This window comes from Eucalyptus grandis, chromosome 1 (assembly GCF_016545825.1).
Source record: "Eucalyptus grandis isolate ANBG69807.140 chromosome 1, ASM1654582v1, whole genome shotgun sequence".
NCBI lineage: Eukaryota > Viridiplantae > Streptophyta > Magnoliopsida > Myrtales > Myrtaceae > Eucalyptus > Eucalyptus grandis.
In genome coordinates, this window is record NC_052612.1 from 2,449,727 (window position 1) to 2,469,952 (window position 20,226).

At 36.9% G+C, this 20,226-nt stretch overlaps 3 protein-coding genes across 3 annotated transcripts; 2 read left to right on the top strand and 1 right to left on the bottom strand.

Annotated features, from left to right (window-relative positions):
- Positions 1-2,652: 2,652 nt before the first annotated feature.
- On the top strand, positions 2,653-4,687 carry LOC120292749. Its single transcript, XM_039311133.1, has 6 exons — positions 2,653-2,716; positions 2,844-2,892; positions 2,968-3,064; positions 3,263-3,298; positions 3,460-3,520; positions 4,661-4,687. Exons 1-6 carry the CDS (start codon positions 2,684-2,686, stop codon positions 4,685-4,687), a joined length of 303 nt encoding a protein of 100 aa, XP_039167067.1. The 5' UTR covers positions 2,653-2,683.
- A 2,354-nt stretch (positions 4,688-7,041) lies between these two features.
- Positions 7,042-9,973, top strand: LOC120292187 (putative cyclin-B3-1). Its single transcript, XM_039310303.1, is given in 9 exon segments — positions 7,042-7,201; positions 7,269-7,391; positions 7,762-7,813; positions 7,816-7,850; positions 7,979-8,140; positions 8,229-8,288; positions 8,609-8,707; positions 8,946-9,124; positions 9,206-9,973. Coding segments are annotated over 9 exon segments (861 nt in total). The 5' UTR covers positions 7,042-7,186; the 3' UTR covers positions 9,342-9,973.
- Positions 9,974-11,098: 1,125 nt separating this feature from the next.
- Positions 11,099-13,673, bottom strand: LOC104439407. The gene is made up of 2 exons (XM_010055816.3): positions 13,129-13,673; positions 11,099-11,766 (listed from the first exon to the last, which is right to left on the bottom strand). The coding sequence occupies exons 1-2, from the start codon at positions 13,464-13,466 to the stop codon at positions 11,280-11,282; spliced, it is 825 nt and encodes a 274-aa protein (XP_010054118.2). The 5' UTR covers positions 13,467-13,673; the 3' UTR covers positions 11,099-11,279.
- Positions 13,674-20,226: the final 6,553 nt, after the last annotated feature.

The following is a 20,226-nucleotide window of genomic DNA, read 5'->3' on the forward strand; positions in this document are numbered from 1 at the left end:
CTAAAATGGTGAAAACAACAAAGAGCTAGCTCAGACTGCATGTAGAACTTTAATTCCTCTATAGTGGCGAATATCTCGCCATCACTTCCCTGATACAAGACACTGAAATGCGGAAAACACCCAGGAATTTCACAATCGCCAGCGGTTATCACGCTTCAATCGACCGGACCAAAAACCCTCGTTCCCAATTCCGGCACGAAACCGTCGTACCTCGACTGCCCGGCCGCGTCGGTCCGCTGAAACTGTTGGAGCAAGCAATCCGAAGCCGCACGGAGCAGAGAATTCTCAATAGCAGGAACTTCACTGCGGGTGCATATAGAGCGAGAAGAGAGAGAGAGTTACAGTGGTTGATCGCGACGGCCCTCGGCTTCGCTCGTCGGAGAAGTTCTGAGACGGCGGTGGCGAAAGCGCTCGACGGCGGCGTCGTCTGATTTTGAACCCGTCGTTCCTATCGGAGCTCGGAAGAAATGGAGCGCGAATCGGTTCCGATCGTCCGGAGCCGATCTGAACTCGTTCAATTGAGGCGAGCGGTCCGGTTCGATTCTCAAGCCAGTCTGAACCCGGTCGATTCTTTTGTTGGACTTATTACTCTAAAGCTCGGTAGAAAAATGACATGTATAGTCCATAAAATCTCTAAAATTTAAATATATTCAATTTAGCCATTAAATTTATAAAATTGAGTAAAAGCCATGAAAACCTAAATTTCTCCATCGTAATACATTTATTCAAATCTCAGAGCACGTAACAGCATTTATTCCAAACTTATTTATTTAGTAAAAAACCCCACAAAAATAATCTATGTTTATATTTTTTTCAAATTTATTGTCATAGAAAAAAGTTTCGGATTTTTGACTGTCATAAAAGAAAATTTGGGATAAATGTTATATAAAAATAAAAGTTTAGATGAAATATATTACAATCGATAAAGTTTGTGGTATTTTGTATAAAAAAATAGTTTAAAATAAATATATATCACTTTGGTAAAGTTTAGGATTTTTTGTAACTTTTTCAAATGTTAAATGTTTCATTAATTCAACTTTAGAAATAATATTAAATATTTTCATACAATTAAGAAACTATATCAATTATATACTAAAAGTCATATTAAAAATTAATGAACGTCATTGTACATTAGGTTAAAATTCAAAAATCACATTGAATAAATAAAATTTTTAAGGATTACATTTACATGTTCGGCCAAAATTTATAATCATCTTTGTTTAACGAAAGAGTTTCACGTAGGCCTCCTTTGGCCGCAGGAGGGTATTAATGTCAATGCACGCTCCCATTTCAAAACGCCGAAAGACGCGCTTCTCTTTCTCGAACTCAAAACTCAAACTCGCATTTCGCAGATAGAGAGAGAGAGAGAGAGAGAGAAGAGAGAGAGAGAAGAAGAGAGATTCTCTCGGCTGGGATGAAATCGTCGCAGCGATCGAGCAGAGCAGGAACGGTGACCGCCAAAGGTGATTTCTCCGCGTCTTCTCGCGATGTTTTTACCGATGTCGAATCTGCCGAGGAGCAGGCGCAAACTTTCGTTGTTTTGGCTTCTGATTGCTGCTATGTTCTTCGCGTTTTCTTGGATGAAATTCTTAGGAGAAGGTCAAAGGAGGCCTGAATCCGTTCGCGGAGGAATCCTCCAAGAAAGAAGAACGGTAGGAGTTCTTTTTTTTTTTTTTAAATTGTGGAATTCGAATTTTTTCTTTAGATCTTTTGTACTTGGCTTGGCGTTGCTGACGCGCGTCATCGTTTTGTAAATGCAAACGGTCTGCGCCGGGAAGTTCAAAGGTTTACACAGATGCCGGAGAACTCGGTACTGATCAAGCGGCGGCCGGATTGTGAGTTGTTTGATTCATTCGTTCGGTCTCTTAGTGCTCTGCAAATCTTGCCTTCTGATCGTCACTATTTTTTTTTTTTTTTTGGGGGGTTAAAGAAAATCTGGGCAGGCAAATTCCAGGTTTAGCGTGCCTCCACGGTAAGAGACGTTTCTGAACTTTTCTCGTGGAATTACTGCTATTAGGGAAGTGTTACGAGTCTCCTTTTGTTTTATTACACGTCCAGGTTTTCTTTTTCTGATGGATTATATGGTAGTGTTCAGCTTCATTATTGGGAGATGAGTCTCATGTGGGTAAAATTTAAAGAAACTTATCCAGTGCTTGAGCTGTTTCTCCCTGATATTTACAGTGTGAGTTGTTTAAAGGTTCGGATATCAAGTGGTACCCGAACTGAATTCAGATCTCCATGTAGAATCTTAGGAAAGTTATCTTGGACCGGTTGCTTGCGGGTCATGTCATTGTTTGAACCGGAAGACTTTGAGCTGAGGATGCTATATTGGCTGGTTATTAGTATCCATAGAGTTGAACCGCTCAGACCACGAGACCCCATGACACTCATTACAGTAGAAATTCTGCGTTCATCATTAATTCCCTGGACTCCTTTTCAAATTTCTGAAGTTACATGTCAAACATTTTATCATAATTTTGTATCAGAAGCTAACCTACAACCATTTTGTGAGAGTACTAGGCAATTCCACTTTAATCATCAAGGGCTTGTGGTAGACATGGTATTTTGCTGCTAGAGAGCCTATAAAACAACTATTTTACTTCAAGGAGTTGTTCTGGTTGTTCTAGAAATAATATTTTTGTATTATCTAGCTTGTCTTCTTTGTTCTTGCAGAAAAACATCAATGACAACTAACAAAGGCGTCAGTGGGACTACTGTAAGTGAAGCAAGGAGAATTGCTGTCTCTTGCATAGTGGAACTTTACATTAGTCTCCTTTTGTTCAAGTTACTTCTTATGAACTTAATCCATACACGCATTAAATATTTAGTCATTTCACTTGCAGGTTGGTTTTGAGAACCAAAAGAAGAGCGCTAGTAAAAATGATGCTGCTGGTACGGTTAAACTAGGCTGAGAAAGAAAGCTTTCTTGAGATTTTGTGTTCTTCTGATTATAATTTGTTTTGTTAGGCAAAGCAAATATAAGAAGAAAAGCTTTGGCTGATGTTAGCAATGTTCGAAAAAGTGATGTTTCCAATAAAGTTGTTTGCGATGGGTCCAAACCAATGTGAGCATTGCTATATCTTGATAGGGCGTTTTCTTTCTTCCTTTATTTTATTTCTATTTTTACCCTATCTATTTCTGGCATGTTATGTGAAGATTTCGTGGCTTTTGACAGTTGACATGACTACGAAATTTTATGTTTCTCCATTAGCATCCTAATTGTGCGCATAGCTCTAATCACATTAAAAACAATATATTGCAGGAAGTACAAAAGTGAGGGCTTCCCATCTTTGCATCGGTATGCTTAGAGATCTTTTCTGCTTCACATATTTGTAGGGCTTACATCTAGTCGTAAAAGTTGGAAGTTTTGTTTTGGATACCTGGCGAAATGCATTCATCGATTCTATTTTCCTTTGATTTTTTTATGGTAAAGCTCTCAACACCTTTTTTTTGCCACAGTGTTTCGGTGGATCCAAGCATTAGGAAAGCAGGAGTTGCGAAAAAGAAATCTTTTGTGGTGGTAAGTTGCATTCCTGCTCTCTTTTTTTCCCCTTCTTTTGCTCTTGGCTATCTTATATACAAGCGGTGGTACTTTTCTTCTCTTGAAGCAGCCTAGCATTTTCTTTCTGAAACTTATCAGATTTATCGATTCTTACATTTTGAAATTTGGTGAGTAGTGGTAAATTGGCTGGGGGTTATGGCTTATTTATACCTTTGTATTTGATGTTTTTAACACTTGATAAGTGGTTGGCAAACTAACGTGTTTGCTCTAGGTGTCCAGACTTTATAGTCAGGTTGAATTAGATAGTGATGTTGTCACTCTTGACGCAATGAAGAGTTGTATTTAAAGCCCGATTAATTACCAATTAATAGCTCGAAGGGGAGTTTACGAAATAGAGAAATAGGAAAATGGTCATGATTTGATGGTGTTAGTGAAGAAAGAGCAACTGAAGCACTAAGAGGAGGAAAGATTTTCATCTGAAGGATAAAACTGGGAAAGAAAAAGGGCAACAGAAAGGAACTTGTATGAAAATCTGAATCTGCATTTATCATGGTGATTTGTCGTGACTGAACATATCATTTATTGGATAAAATCTTTTCCATGAAATGTCAGGTACCACCAAATATGGGGTAATTGAAGCCTTGAGGCCAGTTTTGAAGTTTCATGAGCAATCACATAATAGCACCTTAAGCTGCGGAGATTGATGCTCCTTTTATGAATAAATTATCCATTTAGTTTTATGATTTGAGATGACCCTGCCCCTCCTGTTTATTGACCACAATATGCGGCAGCATAATACCATTTGTAAACTAGCACTTGGGCATCTCTTGATATCTTTTAACACATGTGGCAAGATCATAATGGGTATAAATATATCATCTGATTGAACCAGGAAGCGAGAGAACAAATGAATCAAAGGAATGAAGAGCCTCTACGGTGAAGAGAGGTGAAACATGATTTTTTAATTTTAAGCATGATTTCAACCTCATTTGAAATGCCTTTTGGGAACTTACTAGTTATCTGTCATTACCATATGAAAGAAGTTAATACTGCTAGTGCTTTCTCAAAGAGTCGTAAACAAGGGCCATTTCATGATCATAGCATCACTGAACAAAGGTATTTGCTATCTGTGATTTTCATTTTTAATGTTGATTCCAGGATCCTCAAAATGACTACAAACTTTAACTCTTATTTGGCTCAGTTTTGTCACTCTGTTTACGACTTTTTAGTGTAACATATTTTTTTTTTGTCAGGACTCAATTAATGCTACATTAACAAGGTATGACAGCTAACTTTGCATTTTCTCATAGAAAAATATGCATTCTTTACATTGATTCATTCCTTTGGTTATCTTTTTCTGTCTTAAGGAAATCTTTGCCAGTGTTGAGGAGGAACAGCCAGGTAAAATTGAGCAGTACAATGCTAGTTTTAAAGAAGTCCATCATTGGAAATCGTTGCTGATATATATAAGTAACTGTTTATGTTGAAGATGTTACCACATTGCTATAATGAACCGAGTACACTAGTTATTTTCTTGATTTTCTTTTCATGGCACACATTTACTCAGTATATTGCATGGGCCTTTTGCTGGGATTTTCCTGAGAAGTTGTTTTCTGTTAGGAAAATTTGAAAGTACTGCTAAGAGAAACGGCAGAAGTGCTATACCCAGTAAGTTACTATTCACTGGGATTTTTTTCTTAGCAAGTCAATGAATTGCTTTAACTTTGTACACTTTCTTTCAGCCAAGATGAAAGGCGGTCATAAAAGTACTTCCACATGTGAGCAATCTTACAAGCCATGTCGCAAGTACAAGAGCGGGTGGTTGCACAATGATGTAAGTATCAGTGAATCAGTGACCTCAAGTTTTACTAATGGAAGAAATGAACTGTGGACAACCAGCATTTTGTAATTTGTGTGTATAGGTATAGCTAGTCCCCCAGATGTATGCATTGCAAAACAGAAGTCACGTTGGCCTATATTGATGTTCTTATCTTTGCAGTTGGTGATAAAATCGGAAAATAGTTAATGAAGTGCTACTTATATTTTTTAAAGATGTGGTGAGGCAGTGGAAGCTTCCTGAATGGATGTTGCTAACCTTGATGAGGCGATACTGAAACTTGAAAATAATCCAAGATTGTGTGCTGTACTTGTGCTTCCTTTTACCTCTGCGTTTCTCCTTTAATCTCACCTTTTCGAATTGGAATAGGATTACTTTCGTTACAATAAAAATTTTGATATACGTTCATAACATATTTGTCAATTTTTGTAGGGTCCAAGGTTTCAATCTACTGTTGGTGCATCTTCAAGAAAACATTCTGAGGTTTTGTCTCATCTTTTTGGTAAATATTCAAACCTATGAGCAATCAGTTAACAGCTAACCACTCTTATCAAGTAGTAATTTGTTTAATTTCTCTTGGTTTATTCTTCATAGATGCTTCTAGTTTGAGATTCACTAAATATAATTATGGATGTTCCTTGCACCAGCTCTTTTTGAGTAGCTACTGATAACAGAGTCGTGCAAGGGTAGAAATTATTCTGGTTCACGCTTGATTGTGACTGATATTTACCCTTTAATCAGCATATGGTGGAATCGTTAAAAAATAATAATAAATGTCATAATTTGCATTACTTCTATTAATAACTGGTTTACGTGTTTAAGTCTTTGAAAGCATCAACTTTTCAGTTCAGTGTAAGCTTTCCCTGAAAGTTTGTTATGCAATTTTTATTTAGCAGAGAGCTTAATTCATATTTGCTAACATGGATTTTATTGTTGTCAGCTATGTTCATAATAATGGGATACATAGCAAGTAATAATCAAATATATACATGTAGGAAACTTCATACCTTTTTTGGGCCAAGAGAAAATTCATACTTCACAAGATGACCTTTAGATAATTCTAGGCTATGTTTGTATGTATGCGATACATTTGTTTTTTACACCTCAAATACAGAGAAAGACACACGTACGCACACACTCTACCTTTGTATGTCTTAGAGCTATCCCGACCAGCAAATCATTTCTAGACTTGGGTTTTAATAAGTTGAGTTAATTGGTTTTTCATTCTTAACAGCAGATATCTCAATATTTAGATTATGCGCTCGTCTTGCTAATACTAGTGAGTAGAGGATGTAACTAATTATTTATACATTGTATCACAGTTTCATGGGTAGCATTTAGATCTAAATGGCTCATTAATTCAATTGCTCTGTATTTCAGTTATTTTCTTTTAGATTTTCTATTATTCAAATGATACCAAAGATAATTGCATTGGAAGTACATTCAAATTTTTCATCAGTAATCATTTTACTCATATCCAAGCAACTCTTTGTTTGCATATTATTCCCACTGTAATTTGTCAAGCAATAACATGCAGTCATATTAACTTGGTACTGTGATTAAATTAAGCTTGAACTTGCTATAAACCAGGGAGTTGTTAACAACGCAATTGGGGCTTCAAATGCTCAAAGGACCTCAACATCTAAGGATGTAAAGATTGCAGACAAATCTGTCAATGGAGTATCATTTGAAAAGAGACAGAAGTGTCAGTTCCTCTTACAGAGAATACACTTCAACTGGACAAGGAAGTGATATCATCAAGTAATATCATCCACTCTGGTGGAAGTACATCAGGTTTCATTGCCAAGAAAAAACCACAGCGGAGGAGATCTTATACATCTCTTTTGATGGCTAGATCAAAGGTTAGAACTGGTTTAGTTCATAATGTGATTGTTGCATGAAATCTGAGGGTGGTTGTCTATTCTGCAGTTCCTCGGTGAAAATGGTGAAGTCTTAAAGCTGGAAAAATTACCAAGCATAGACGATTCCAGCAATCAACTTGAAGTTGCTGAATATGTTGATGATATATACGAATATTATTGGAATACTGAGGTACTTTTTTTGTTCACTTCGTTTGGTTATTGCTAACCATCATCTGAAATTTCTTGTCTCACATGTCTTAGTCAGAATTAGGGATATGACAGCTTTGTTCATATAGGCAACTGTGCTTTACATTTTCACTATATAGATGAAGGATTTCATGGTTAGCCTTTATTGTTTAGGAACATAAAAGGGATTAGAGATTGACTCTATTTAGGTTTCATGAAAACTTGGAGACTGTAGTATTTTCACTGGATCATATGAGATAGGTTTTAATTCATTCGGTGCCTCCAAGTGGGTTCCTGAAATTTAACTTTATTGATGTAGTGCACAAAGTAAATTTTTCCTATCCTTTATATCCATTAAGTGTCTCGTTTTGCAGGCATATGGTGCAGGTTTGGCAAATTACATGTCAATTCAAACAGACATTACACCCAAATGAGAGCCATATTGATAAATTGGCTCATTGAGGTATTGACTTAAGAACTCAACATTTTATCTTCCCTTTTCCAGTTCACTCTCTTAAATCTAATTTTATGGTATTGGTTGTAATCTTGTCACAAGTTAAAAATTATTAAACATCTTTGTGAATATTGTAGGTACACTTCAAATTTGATTTAATGCATGAGACACTTTATCTCATGGTGACACTGCTAGACCGGTATCTATCTCAAGTATCAATCCATAAGAAAGAGATGCAGTTGGTTGGTCTCACTGCACTTTTGCTGTCATCTAAATATGAAGACTTTTGGCATCCTAGGGTATGTTGAAGTTTCTCTTGCCACCTGTAATTCTATATGTGGGCAAGTTTCTGACACATGCTTACTCCTGTCCTTTCTCTTCCAATAGATAAAAGACCTCATCAGCATCTCAGCAGAGTCCTACACAAGAGAGCAAATGCTAGGGATGGTATGTGTTGTCTTGTTATGTGGTTGGGATAGCTTACTTGATTTGATGTAATGCGTAGCAATGTGGAATGTATAACTTGCTCTGGCCAAAGAAAGAGAAAAGAACATCTAACTTGCTTTTCACTTGGTAGGAAAATAAAAGGCCTCCCTATAAGTTATAATTGCTTTTGGCCTCTTAAACTTCAATCATCCAGTAAAATAATGGTAGGATTGGAAGAGCAAAAATTAGACCTTTTATGACATTTTTCATGTATGCTACTAACTAGGAAAAACTCGCCTTTATTGGCAACATATAATGGCTTCTTTTTGTTATGTTTTCAGGAAAAATCAATCTTAAAGCAGCTGAAATTTCGTCTGAATTTGCCTACTCCTTATGTTTTCATGCTGAGGTTTCTCAAAGCTGCTCATTCAGACAAAAAGGTAAGCAGGAGCTCATGAATGAGTTTGGTCAGACTAGCATGTAAGATGATTTCATGTCTTCCTGTGAAGCGCTTCACACCATTTAAAATGTAGATGTAAGTTGGATTTTGGACTATAGAAGTATAGATAGAAACTTGAATGTCCATACCCTGCAAAATCTTGCTTATCTTGCCCTGGTTTTATTTTGTTAAGTGCTAAACCTGCTAACACTTCTCGTTGACTTGGTCACTTCTTCCAGCTTGAACACCTAGCATTTTATCTTATCGAGCTTTGCTTGGTGGAATACAAGGCGTTGGAGTTCAAGCCTTCACTGCTATGTGCATCGGCTTTATACGTTGCAAGGTGTACGCTACAGATGTCTCCAGCTTGGACAACGCTGCTCATCAGACATGCACGCTATGAAGTGTCCCAAATCAGGCAAAGATCTTTCATGATCATTCTTTTGTGAACCTTCCTTATTCTGCAGTCATTATTTACGAGCTTGGCCTATTCTTGCAGAGTATGTGCAGAGATGATACTGAGATTTCATAAGGCTGCTAGACTGGGGCAGTTGAAGGTCACGTATGAGAAGTATATGGGGTCAGACCTTGGTTGTGTTGCAGCGATAAAACCATTGGATGAGCTTCCTTTTTAATTTGGCTCATGTTGATTCTGTACAGCTAAGAAAGCTGACGTGTTAGGTAAGTTTACTCTATTTGGAGATTGAAATTCGCATTGTCCATCTGTTCATTCTAATATTCGGGTACTTTCTGTTGCATGACAAGCTATTCTGCATTGCTGTACATCTTGTAATAGTTGTGACTTGCTTTGATTTTGTGACAGCAATGCAGATTAGCCTGTCAAGTAACAGAAAACTTACCTAGCACGTCAGCTTTCTTAGCTGTATAGAATTTTAAGTGTTGTCGTATCGTGTCGTGTTGAGTCGCGTGTCGCGTGTCGGTGCTACCTAGATAGTAAATACTGGCTTTTGTTCTGCGGTTGCTGCCACCACTGTCATTAATGCAGTTCAATGGTTTCCTTTTTTTTTTTTTTTGCCACTGCTGCCACTGCTAGGACTGTTTGTTGATTTGAGTGTACATATTCGTGTAACATGCTCAACATTCGGACTGCCTCAACATTTGATGGTAATGGCGGAAACACTTTGGTTTTTACATATTAGACAATGTATTGATTCTCAGGCTAACTTCTTGTTGGAGATTGATCTTGCCTTTCATCCTTTCGCAACACTTTTGAATTTCACTATAGACATGGAGTCCTTATCTAATATTCAGATTTGTGGTTCATTTTCTTGCTGCAGCTTCAGAGCGGACTGATATTGATACTGAAATTCAAACCAATTGCGACAGCGATATGCTGGTTGTGTAAATTGTCCCCCTGAGATTACCATGCAAAAGCCCTATTAAGATTCTGTTTTTCCTTGGTGATATTACTAGGAAAGATTTCATATGAAACGATTTACAGAATAGTGATGAGTATATCCCCACGTTTGAAGCCAAAATCTGTTTCGCTTCTATTCTCTGCCTATAACTCTTTTAAGCAAGGATTCAAGCACTACATCACATTGAAGGCTCGAGAAATAGATACAACCCTGTTATGACGCAAAAAATTACTTCATAAAGAATCAAATGCATTTTCTTAACATCCTAGTTAGAACATTGTCGCTTATTACCTTGAAAATATTATAGGGCAAGTACATATTTCAACAACAGATTTTGCAGTCCCAGGCACACTTGCGAATAGGTTCTGTTTTTCTTCTTTTCCCCTATCCAAATATTGCTGTATGTAACCATGACAATAAGGCAAAATTGTGACAGCATGACATCAAAGAACTGTTGCAAATAAAAGTCTTTAACCAAAGTGGAGTTGAAAGTATAAGCTCTCACATCTCTATAAGAGAACTCATCGCTCAAGTGTTCCAATGGACACAAACAACAGTTCAAACTCAGCTTAAGAAGAATAAGCATTTGCCTGATTTAGAACCTAGTCAGCACCCATACACATCTACATCCAAAAGAAAAACTGAAACCTCAATGAGAATGCAATATGACCCTTACTCCCTAAGCTCCATGGTTACGCATGAAACAAAACCTCATGGGGAGTAAAATAGAAAGAACCCGGCAAGCTCACTGCCACATGGAATGCAGGACAAGCTACCATGATTCTAAAAATTGAGTGAATATATTTAATTATTCCCTTTCTAAATCTCTCTATTTGATTGAACATAGCTACAATCTTCCACTAAACCACAAGCAATAGAAAAACTGCACACTATGGGGGCAAAAACTTTGAACTGGAATAATATCACTTCAATGGAAACAGAGGACTGAAGAGCCAGGGCTGTATCAGAGTGTCTATATGTACTGACTAACCATACACTTGAGCGCCTCCACCTCCTCCAAAATCAAGAGTATACATTGAACTGTTCAACATACCTCCTTATGTACATATACCGTATCATCATTCACCAAAAACCAGCTTTATTTGCCATCAATTATTATACTACACAAGCTGCGTTGCACTATTCCACAAGTATATGCCCTATCGATTACAAGACTATGAGCTGCACATTCTACTATGAGCAAGGTAGCAAACCGTCTTGTGCAAGCAAATGATCTTGAAGGTCCAAAGTCTCCCTCACAACTCGATAGAATTCCACCCAGGATGATGGTTGCACATCAACTGGACCCCACAAGAATGTTGGATTTGGACTAGCTGGGCATGCAGTGACCAAATCCAGAACTGAAACTGCAGGCTTAGGGGGTTGTGGGAAATTGAAGGCTAGATTGTCCACTTTGTGCTCATAGATCTTGCCTTTCCTATCCAACTTATACCGTGACGTCCCTTGAAACTCCCCTTTTGCTTCCCATGGAACCCGAGGAACCCCTTTTAGGTTCCACCTAATCAATATCATATTCTCTGAAGGCTGCCAAATTCTGTATACCTCGAGGGAAATATCACGAAACAAAATCTTTCCATGAAACCTCAATGCCCAGAAAATCAATTTGTAGTTATCAATCCCAGTAAAGGTGTTCAAAGGGTCCATAAAAGTGATATCGTCCCTGAACAACAGACAACCAACATAAAAACAAAAATTTCTATCAGCATCAAGACAAGATACAACGTACTTAAAATTTTGCATACGGCTTCTCATGGAAATCGTAACATCATACATCCATGAAAAATCAGATTCACAAAGGCGAAAATTCAGCTCTAAAAGAACCCTGCAAAATGATTTCAAATAAACAGCCCAAAGTGTGAATATTCGACAGTTTCGCATGAGACAATTCTGTTAAATATGTTCGAACAATCTGAAAAGGAATATCACCAATGGACAAGTTTGAAAATCTGCGAACTAATGTAGAAATACATCCTCATCAAGCAACAAAACAAAACCAATCATTCATTTTGAGTCTAAAGTTGTAGAATGCTATTTAGTTTATTTATCAGCATTGGCCACCTGCTAGATCTGAAGCTCCCGGTACAATTAAACCTGAGCTTTCTGGTTCTTTGCTGCCTAATCCCTCTGGTCCCTGACAGAGTAGTTGGGAAATTATTTGCGTGAGGGGATTTCTCAGTGGGCAGGTCTTGGGATATTTATTAAAGGATTGAAGGGGCCATGGTGCAAGCTTATCTGTTTTGTTCCTTGCGTAGCAAATGATAGTTGTATTGCTTGGTTGGCAGTGGACAAGAGATTGGCTACAAAAAATAGATTATTCAAGTGGAAATTGCAAATTTCTCCAACATGTTGCCTATGCAACTCGGCTTTGGAGCATAGCAATCGCTTACTCTTTGCTACCCCAGGCTTGGTCTGCTGTATTGCAGCTTTGTATGCTTTCTCGTGATTTAGGGGCTGTATTAGCGAAGCTACTTGGGCAATTTGCACTTTCAAGGGAATTCATTTCACCATTCTGTTCAAGCTATCATGGATACCTTTCTCCATTATATTTGGATCACAAGGAATTGCTGTATACATGACTTTTCTTTTGTTGGAAAGTGTCGACTCAATACTTTTGAGAATTAAGAGGGCAGTATGTGGTAGGATAATGGGCTGTACTGAGGTTAGAAGGAAAGTTTTCTTCGATAGGCTTTAATATCTATGCTCCAATTGCAGACTTGAAAGTTTGTTCCCATAGTATTGGATTGTTGAACATGTGATAGGTCTGCTTGCCTGTGGCTTACAGTACTCATAAGGGAAATTTCAAATTGGCTAAGGATGACAATAGTAATCAAAAACACATGCACAAATACCACAGGAAAAAGATGAAGCTGTGAGCATTCCAAAACCAGCTTCACACTATTGAAAGGGCATTAAGAATCCCAAACTATATATATCTCAAAGCCTAATCCTACAAAATTAAAACCCAAAGAAAAGGAGCTAGAAATAACCCCAGTTAGAAAAAAACGAAAGAGAGAAAGTATACCTATAGATGTCATAATTGAGGTCCTTGGTGAAGAGCAGAGGCATGTCTTCACGGAGAGTCCTGACGGCGAGCCCAAGATTGACGAAGAAGTCATCTTTCCTGATTCTCCTTCTCATCGCGGGGGTATCCACTTCAACGCCTTGCACGGTCGGTGTTTGGACACTGCTCAAGGCAGGGCTGACAGAAACCGCAGAAGAAGAGGGAGAGGGAGAGGAAGCAGAGAGAGAGAAGGGCTTGGTGTGTTGAGAAGGAGAGAAGGGTTGGTTGGGGTGGAAGGGCTTGTCCTTGGACTTGGGTTGGAGGAGAGAAGGGGAGAGGTTGGGCAGGAGGAAAGCCATGGCCCTTAATGGGGTCTTGGTTCTTGATTCGGTTCCAATCAAATGGAAGAGATTTTGTGTGATTGGCTTTGGCTGCAAGAACTGGACAGGGAGAAGAAGGAGAAGAGAGGAGTCATTCTTGTGTACGTTGTTGAGTTTTGAAACAGAGGAAGAGAGAGAATGAGAAAGGTTGGAGATTTTTGAGTGGCTCTAAGCTTGGCCATCAATGTGTTCTTTCTTTGACTCCTTTGTTTCTGCCTTTTCTTTTCTCTTGTTTTTGCCCCCTTTCTCCTCATTTCTTTTTCCTTATTTCTTCCCCTATTATTTTCAAGTATTAGGGTCGATTTGATAAATACTGTACTCATTTGACAGAAAGAAAATAGATGTGTTTTTCTTAAATTTCTTATTTTGTTGAAAATGAATTTGGCTTGCAAAATGCAAGTTTGTAAAGTAAATAGAAATATTAAAAAATTATATTTGGGTATATGTTATTTTCAAAGTCAAAACGTATATTTCCGTTTAACGATAGAGTGTATTTTCATTTGATATATTCATTTGAAAGACAAGTTTTCTATCTTTGTTTTCAATTTTGCACATATGAAAAAAATGATTCAATTCCCTATTTTCTTTTGAAAATGAGATTTGTAATTGAAAATGCATTTGGTCAGAAAATGGTTTTCAAAGTAAGGATCGAACATACGTAATTTTTTTAACTTTTGAACTACAAAATAAAAATGAAAAGAAAAGGTTTGTAAATTTGTATTTATAATGAACACGACGCAAATTGAAGTACGTTTTTTCAACTTTGCAAACCACAGAATCAAATGTGTTTTTTATAATTTATATTCATGTTGGGAGAAATTTTACTTTCAAGAATAAATACCATTCTCGCTGAAAATGAAATTTAAGAACACGACGAAGCTGGCTCTTATATTCAATGTATGGTAATATCATATTAGCGTATTTGTCCAAATTTTGAAATAAAATACAGAATTCATCATATTGGCAAAGACAGAAGGCTTATTTGTCTGCACTTAAGAACAATTAAAAATCAAAATTTAGAAAAAATAAAACTTATATACATATTTACGTGTCAAGGATTTTGGGTTTAAAAAGGTCATCGATGAATTAGAAGAAGGCAGAAAATGAACTTATAAGACAATATTTTATCGAAGACAATTTGATTGTTCCTTTTTTTCCTTTGCAAGACGTTTCTTAAATACTGATATTACGGTATAAACGGAGAAGAAGAACGCAAATTGAAAAGCTCGACTTCTTGATCAATTGATTGAAATTTCAAATCGAGAAAATTCTGTCTTGACTTAGTCATATTTTTGGTTCTAGGAATAGCTCTATTTCCAATCTTATTCTTCATTGAACAAAAAAGTTAATCGAGATCATATACCCCTCCAAAAATGTGATCTATGTAACGTCTCCGTCGCATTGTCTATCACAAATCATAAACGAAAGATCAAACAATAATAATCCGATGCTTTAGTCTATCTAAAATGGGATTTATCCATCTGATTACTTGGGATGTTCCATGTATTTCACAAATTCGAAATGGAGATAAATGCCGCATTTTTGCTTTGTTTGAGTTTTACCACTCTCCTCTAGTATAATTTCAGTCACGACCAAATATATAGGATATTGAGATGGTTCCTTATTTGTTTGTCAGAAGATGGTATCTATTAAAAAACTCAAGAATAACTATAAATAATGTATCTCATACATTAAGTGACAGATAAATACTATCTAATTCATGAATGGATGAATAGAAAGGCATTCACGGCGGCACAAGCTACAAATAGCGATGGAGCCCAAGAGGTGGGAGAAGAGAAAAGTACATTCGCATATCTCCTCTTTCAAATTTAGCATCAAGGAATAGAAAAGACGCACCGTGTTTTGGCAACAACCGAAAGAAATCGATGATGATTGAAATTGATGCGGTCATAATCAATTACAATTATTAAAAAAAAAACAAATTGATTCAAATCAAAGAGCACGAGGATCAATTTGACTTGTCTTTCAATTTGTTGGTATAAGAAAAGTGACTCGGTTTTTATTTTCTTTTCAAAATGAAATTTGCACCGAAAATGGAAATTAAATACAAAAGCCATCATATTAGCCACATGGAGTGATTTAGGGCTTGTTTGTCTGCACTCAATAACAAGGTTTTTCCTTCGTTTAATTAACAAATATCAATATTTCGAAAAAAATGAAAAGAAGTTCGAGAAATTTTCAAGAATTTGTTAAAAAGTCTTACATAAATCAGAGGAAGCAGAAAATGAACTTATAAGATGCGAAAGATCTGACGGTATGAACAAATTTATCAAGGACAACTTGATTGTTCCTTTTCTTTCCCATGCAAGACGTTTCTATAATACTGATTCTAAGGTATAAACCGAGAATAACAACACAAATTGAAAAGCTCAACTAGTTGATCTAGTTGATGGAAACTTCAATCCAGAAAAACTCTGTCTTGACTAGTCATTCTTTTGGTTCTCGGAATGGCTCCATTTCAACCATTTCCAATTTTATTCGTCAAAGAACAAAGATGTAATCTATGCAGCGTCTTTGGGTTGTATTTCCGATGAGAATGAGCTGATTGATGTTATAGGAAAATCTTGGTCGCACTTATTTCATGAATCATAAATTGGGAGATTAAACAATAATAATCTGATGCTTTAGTTGGTCTAAAATGGCAAGATCCATCTTATTAAGATCAACAGAGGGGAAATTGGCTGAATTTTTCTGTGTATGAGGGACTAATATTTGGGATCATGTCCTAATAAACGTAAAAATCATCTTCATTGGCATGATTGATGGGTCAAAGTATGTGGGGGACAAAGAGGAGATGGTTTCATAGAATGAATGGATAAGGCATTCGCGGTGGCTTGAAGCTGCCAATAGCGACGAAGCAACGGAGTGGGAGAAAAGTACATTCGCATCTCCTCTTTGAAATTTGGCATCAAAGAATATGTTAGTTGCAGCATATTCTTCTTACGCAAGGGAAAATTTTCCCAAATTGAAATTCTCTCATGGGACTTCCCATCTTTTGGTGATGACCAGGGACTACTTTGAGGAATTGAGCAGAAGAACAATTTTTGCATTCGATAGTGGGAAAAATGAGAAAATTATCCAAAAAGTCCTAAATATATTGCATTTTTGCCAATTCAATCTTAAACCTTTCAATTTTGCTAATTGAGTCATAAATAATTTTACATTTTGTCAATTGAATCAATCTGGCTAATTTTTATCGGAATTTACTAATGTAGACATCCACCATTTTATGTGACACAACTGATGCTAACATAAATAATATTAATAATATTTTTTTGAATTTTTTTGAATTTTTATTTTTTGCCTTTTTATCCTTTTCTTCTCTTTTCCTTCCTCTTTTTTAAAAAAAAAAAAAAGTTACTGTGACGAATGAGGTTTGCCTGACGCCTTGCCTAGCCTTGCCCCATTTAGGGGGACCCTTCACCTTACGTTTGGTTAGACAATTTGTAACAACACCAGAATAATATGTGATAGAAATTTTTTTGGCTTTTCGCAATGTATAATAATTTGTGCGGTCACAATGCGCTTTTTTTCTTTTCTCTACAGCTGAAACTGCAGTAAAAGGAGTTATTTCAAACAGTATTTTTACTATTGTTTAATCTTTGAGTGCTTAATATGATCTTTCTTGAAAGGAACACCGAAAGTATAAAAATTTCGAAAGGAATCCTTGGACATTTAAGAGAGTACCGTTGGTAAGTAATGGTGTGGGCTCGGGAAAAATGGAGCCCAATCCGCTTAAGCCCAAACCCACTCATTTTCCAAAGGTTATCTTTTGGGTCGAACATTTTCCAGATTTGAGTTGTACGATAACAATTCAAGAAATTCAACTTAATATATAATGTAATTCCTAGATTGTTAATTTCTTCAATGTGAAAATTACAACGGCAACGATGACGTGGCAATGATGAGATGTCAATAGATGCAACTGATTCTATATGATATTTTTCATGATTTGCTTTTAGACTAAAGCAGGAGACAACCTAAAATATGTGATTATCTAATTCAAAGTAAAACAGAATTTAAGATTAAACCCTATTCTAAATTAGGAAATTTCCTGAGTTGCTACATGACTCCCAGAGGAGCAATTCGAGACTAGGAAAATAGTTTATCCTAACATGTAATGCAATTTTTTTTGTATTTTTTAATAGGAATATTTACTATATCAAGGACATGTGATATAATAAACCCACAACAAACTATTCATTGAGCTCAAAATAGGAAACAACCATTTTTTTTTTGGTCGGTCCTACTCTAATCCTACTCTAACACACACTCTCAGACTTTTGTCCATCCGAACTTAAGCCTTAAAGATCAAGTCGCAATATCACGCACATTGCACGACTCAAGACGGGAAAATTTCCTAATCAGGATTATGCCTAAAAATCTCAAGAAAATCATGTTAGATTGCAATAATTCCAATTTAGGCAACTCAAAAATCAAATCTAGTTCGGTTGAGGATCAGGAATTTCGTTTCCAAAAGCGAGGCCGGCTGGCGGACGGGCAAGGAAGATTGGCAGGGCGTGTGGGGCTACAGTGCGGCTGAGCTACGGAGGCGCGACGGCTAGCTGGTCACGGTGGTGGCTGGCATGAGGACTACACAAGCTATAGCAATCTTCTGCATTTCTCCCCTGTTTTTCCACTTACATGGAAGCCCCTCTTTAATTTCTCTCTTTCCCCGTTTTCATCTACACTTTTATCAGCCTGCCCATGCACCCCTCCAAGCGCCCCCATTCCCTGCTCTCGTTTTCTTCCATTTCTTATCTCTGCTTTCTTGGTTCTGCTTTTTATCCCATTGGACCCAACGTCTCGGACCTTTTCTTATCCTTTGGGTTTTGTAATCTCAAATCTAGACTTGTACAGATGATGCCCCACGCGAGTTCCATATCTCAACAAAATGACCAAGAAGAGGGTACGATTTGGTTCGGCCGCGATCTTGCCTAAGTCAACATTCGATGCAGCATATGCGCTGAATGAAAATTTCTGAATGTAGAAAATTTCTTTGTAGAAACCAATTCCTAATTTTTCTTATGAAATGCATGAGAAGTATTTGGGTGACAATTTTTGTATCAATAGTGTTATCAAATAATTCGTGCAAACCATCTATCATCTTAATCTCCTAAATAATATTAGGAAATGAAGAAATTTCAGCATCTCACAGCTCTATCTCCCTAAAAGAAAATCCACCCTCGAAATTTAAATTTACCTTTTCAATTAGAGAACTATTAATATTTGTATTTCATTTCATTTTCGCTTTCCACTCCATTTTCTCAAAATCATGATATTGTCAAAAGAGTTCGATTAAAGGAATAGTCTTACTAACTTGTTCCTTTTGATCTAAAATATGTACTGACCTCTCTACATCAGTTACTCTCTCGTTTATCTCGATTATCTTAGCATGATATCTAAGAGGTTGTCCGCTAACAAATGAGACAATCCAGTTCATATATACGTAGGAACCAATTCATTTTTTCTCAACAAGAGCTCCATAGTAGCTGCAATGAGCTTTTATCGATACTCATTCCTCAAATCTATTACGCACACAGACGCCCATGGAATCCCAAAACTCCATTCATTTGACCCTTGAAAATCTGATCTCTCTCTCCCCAGAACTTTTCCTCAAACTTTATTTCGATACTTTTCTCTTCAAAAGTACTACCTCTATAACTGAAAAATGACTTTCCGTTACCAGAATTCCGAAATTTCTTTTCCCATTTTCACTAGCATTTCCAAATTTCAAATATACTGTTTAGGCTTCCAACTATTCTCGAGCAAACACCAAATTTATTACTTAAGATTTGTCATGTCCAAAAGATCACATTCTAGCATTTAAGCAATCCTTACTTTTTTTCTTCCAAATTCTAAGAATCATCATGCCTTAAACAGTCTTTAAGAGGGAGAATTACCAAAAAAGTTATAAACCTATTGTAATTGTGCCAATTCAGTCTTAAACTTTTTTTTTTTACTAATTTAGTCCTAAACCTTTTACAATTGTGCCATTTTAATCCATCCGGCCAAAATTGGGCCGAAACGACATGGACACCGCCGTCGGCAAAACTAACATGACAATTTTTTAATATATATATATATATATTTAATTTTTAAATTTTTAAATATTTGTTGAATTTTTTTCTTTTTTTTTCACCTTCTCCTTCCTCTAGTTGATGAGGCCGTGCTAGATCCGGGCGAGGCCCCGCTAAATCTCGGCGAAGCTTGGCCTCGCCAAATCCAAGGCGAGGGCCGACCCTCGGTGAGGAGCCTCGCTAGCCACACCATGGTTGGGCAAGGCCGAGCCTTGCTAGATCTAGCAATGACACCCTTGCCCTCATTGGGGAGGGTCGCCGCCGATGATCGTGGGGATGAACCTCGCCACCTTTGGGCCGACGAGGCTAACCTCACCAGCCCTCATCTCTTGCTCGTGTCGACTGGCCAAAGGAAGGAGAAAGTGGAAAAAGAATTCAAGAATTCAAAAATTCAAAAATATTTAAAAAAATCAAAAAAATAAATAAATAAATTGCCATGTCAGCTTTCGCTGGATGACCGGTGTTCACATCGGCGCCGATTGGCTAATTTTGGCCTGGATGGACTAAAGCGGCACAATTGTAAAAAAATTTAGGACTAAATTGGCTCAAAAAAAATTGTGACTAAATTGGCATAATTTTAATAGGTTTAGGACTTTTTTTGGTAATTCTCCCATCTTTAAGATCTCCAAAGTGTCATA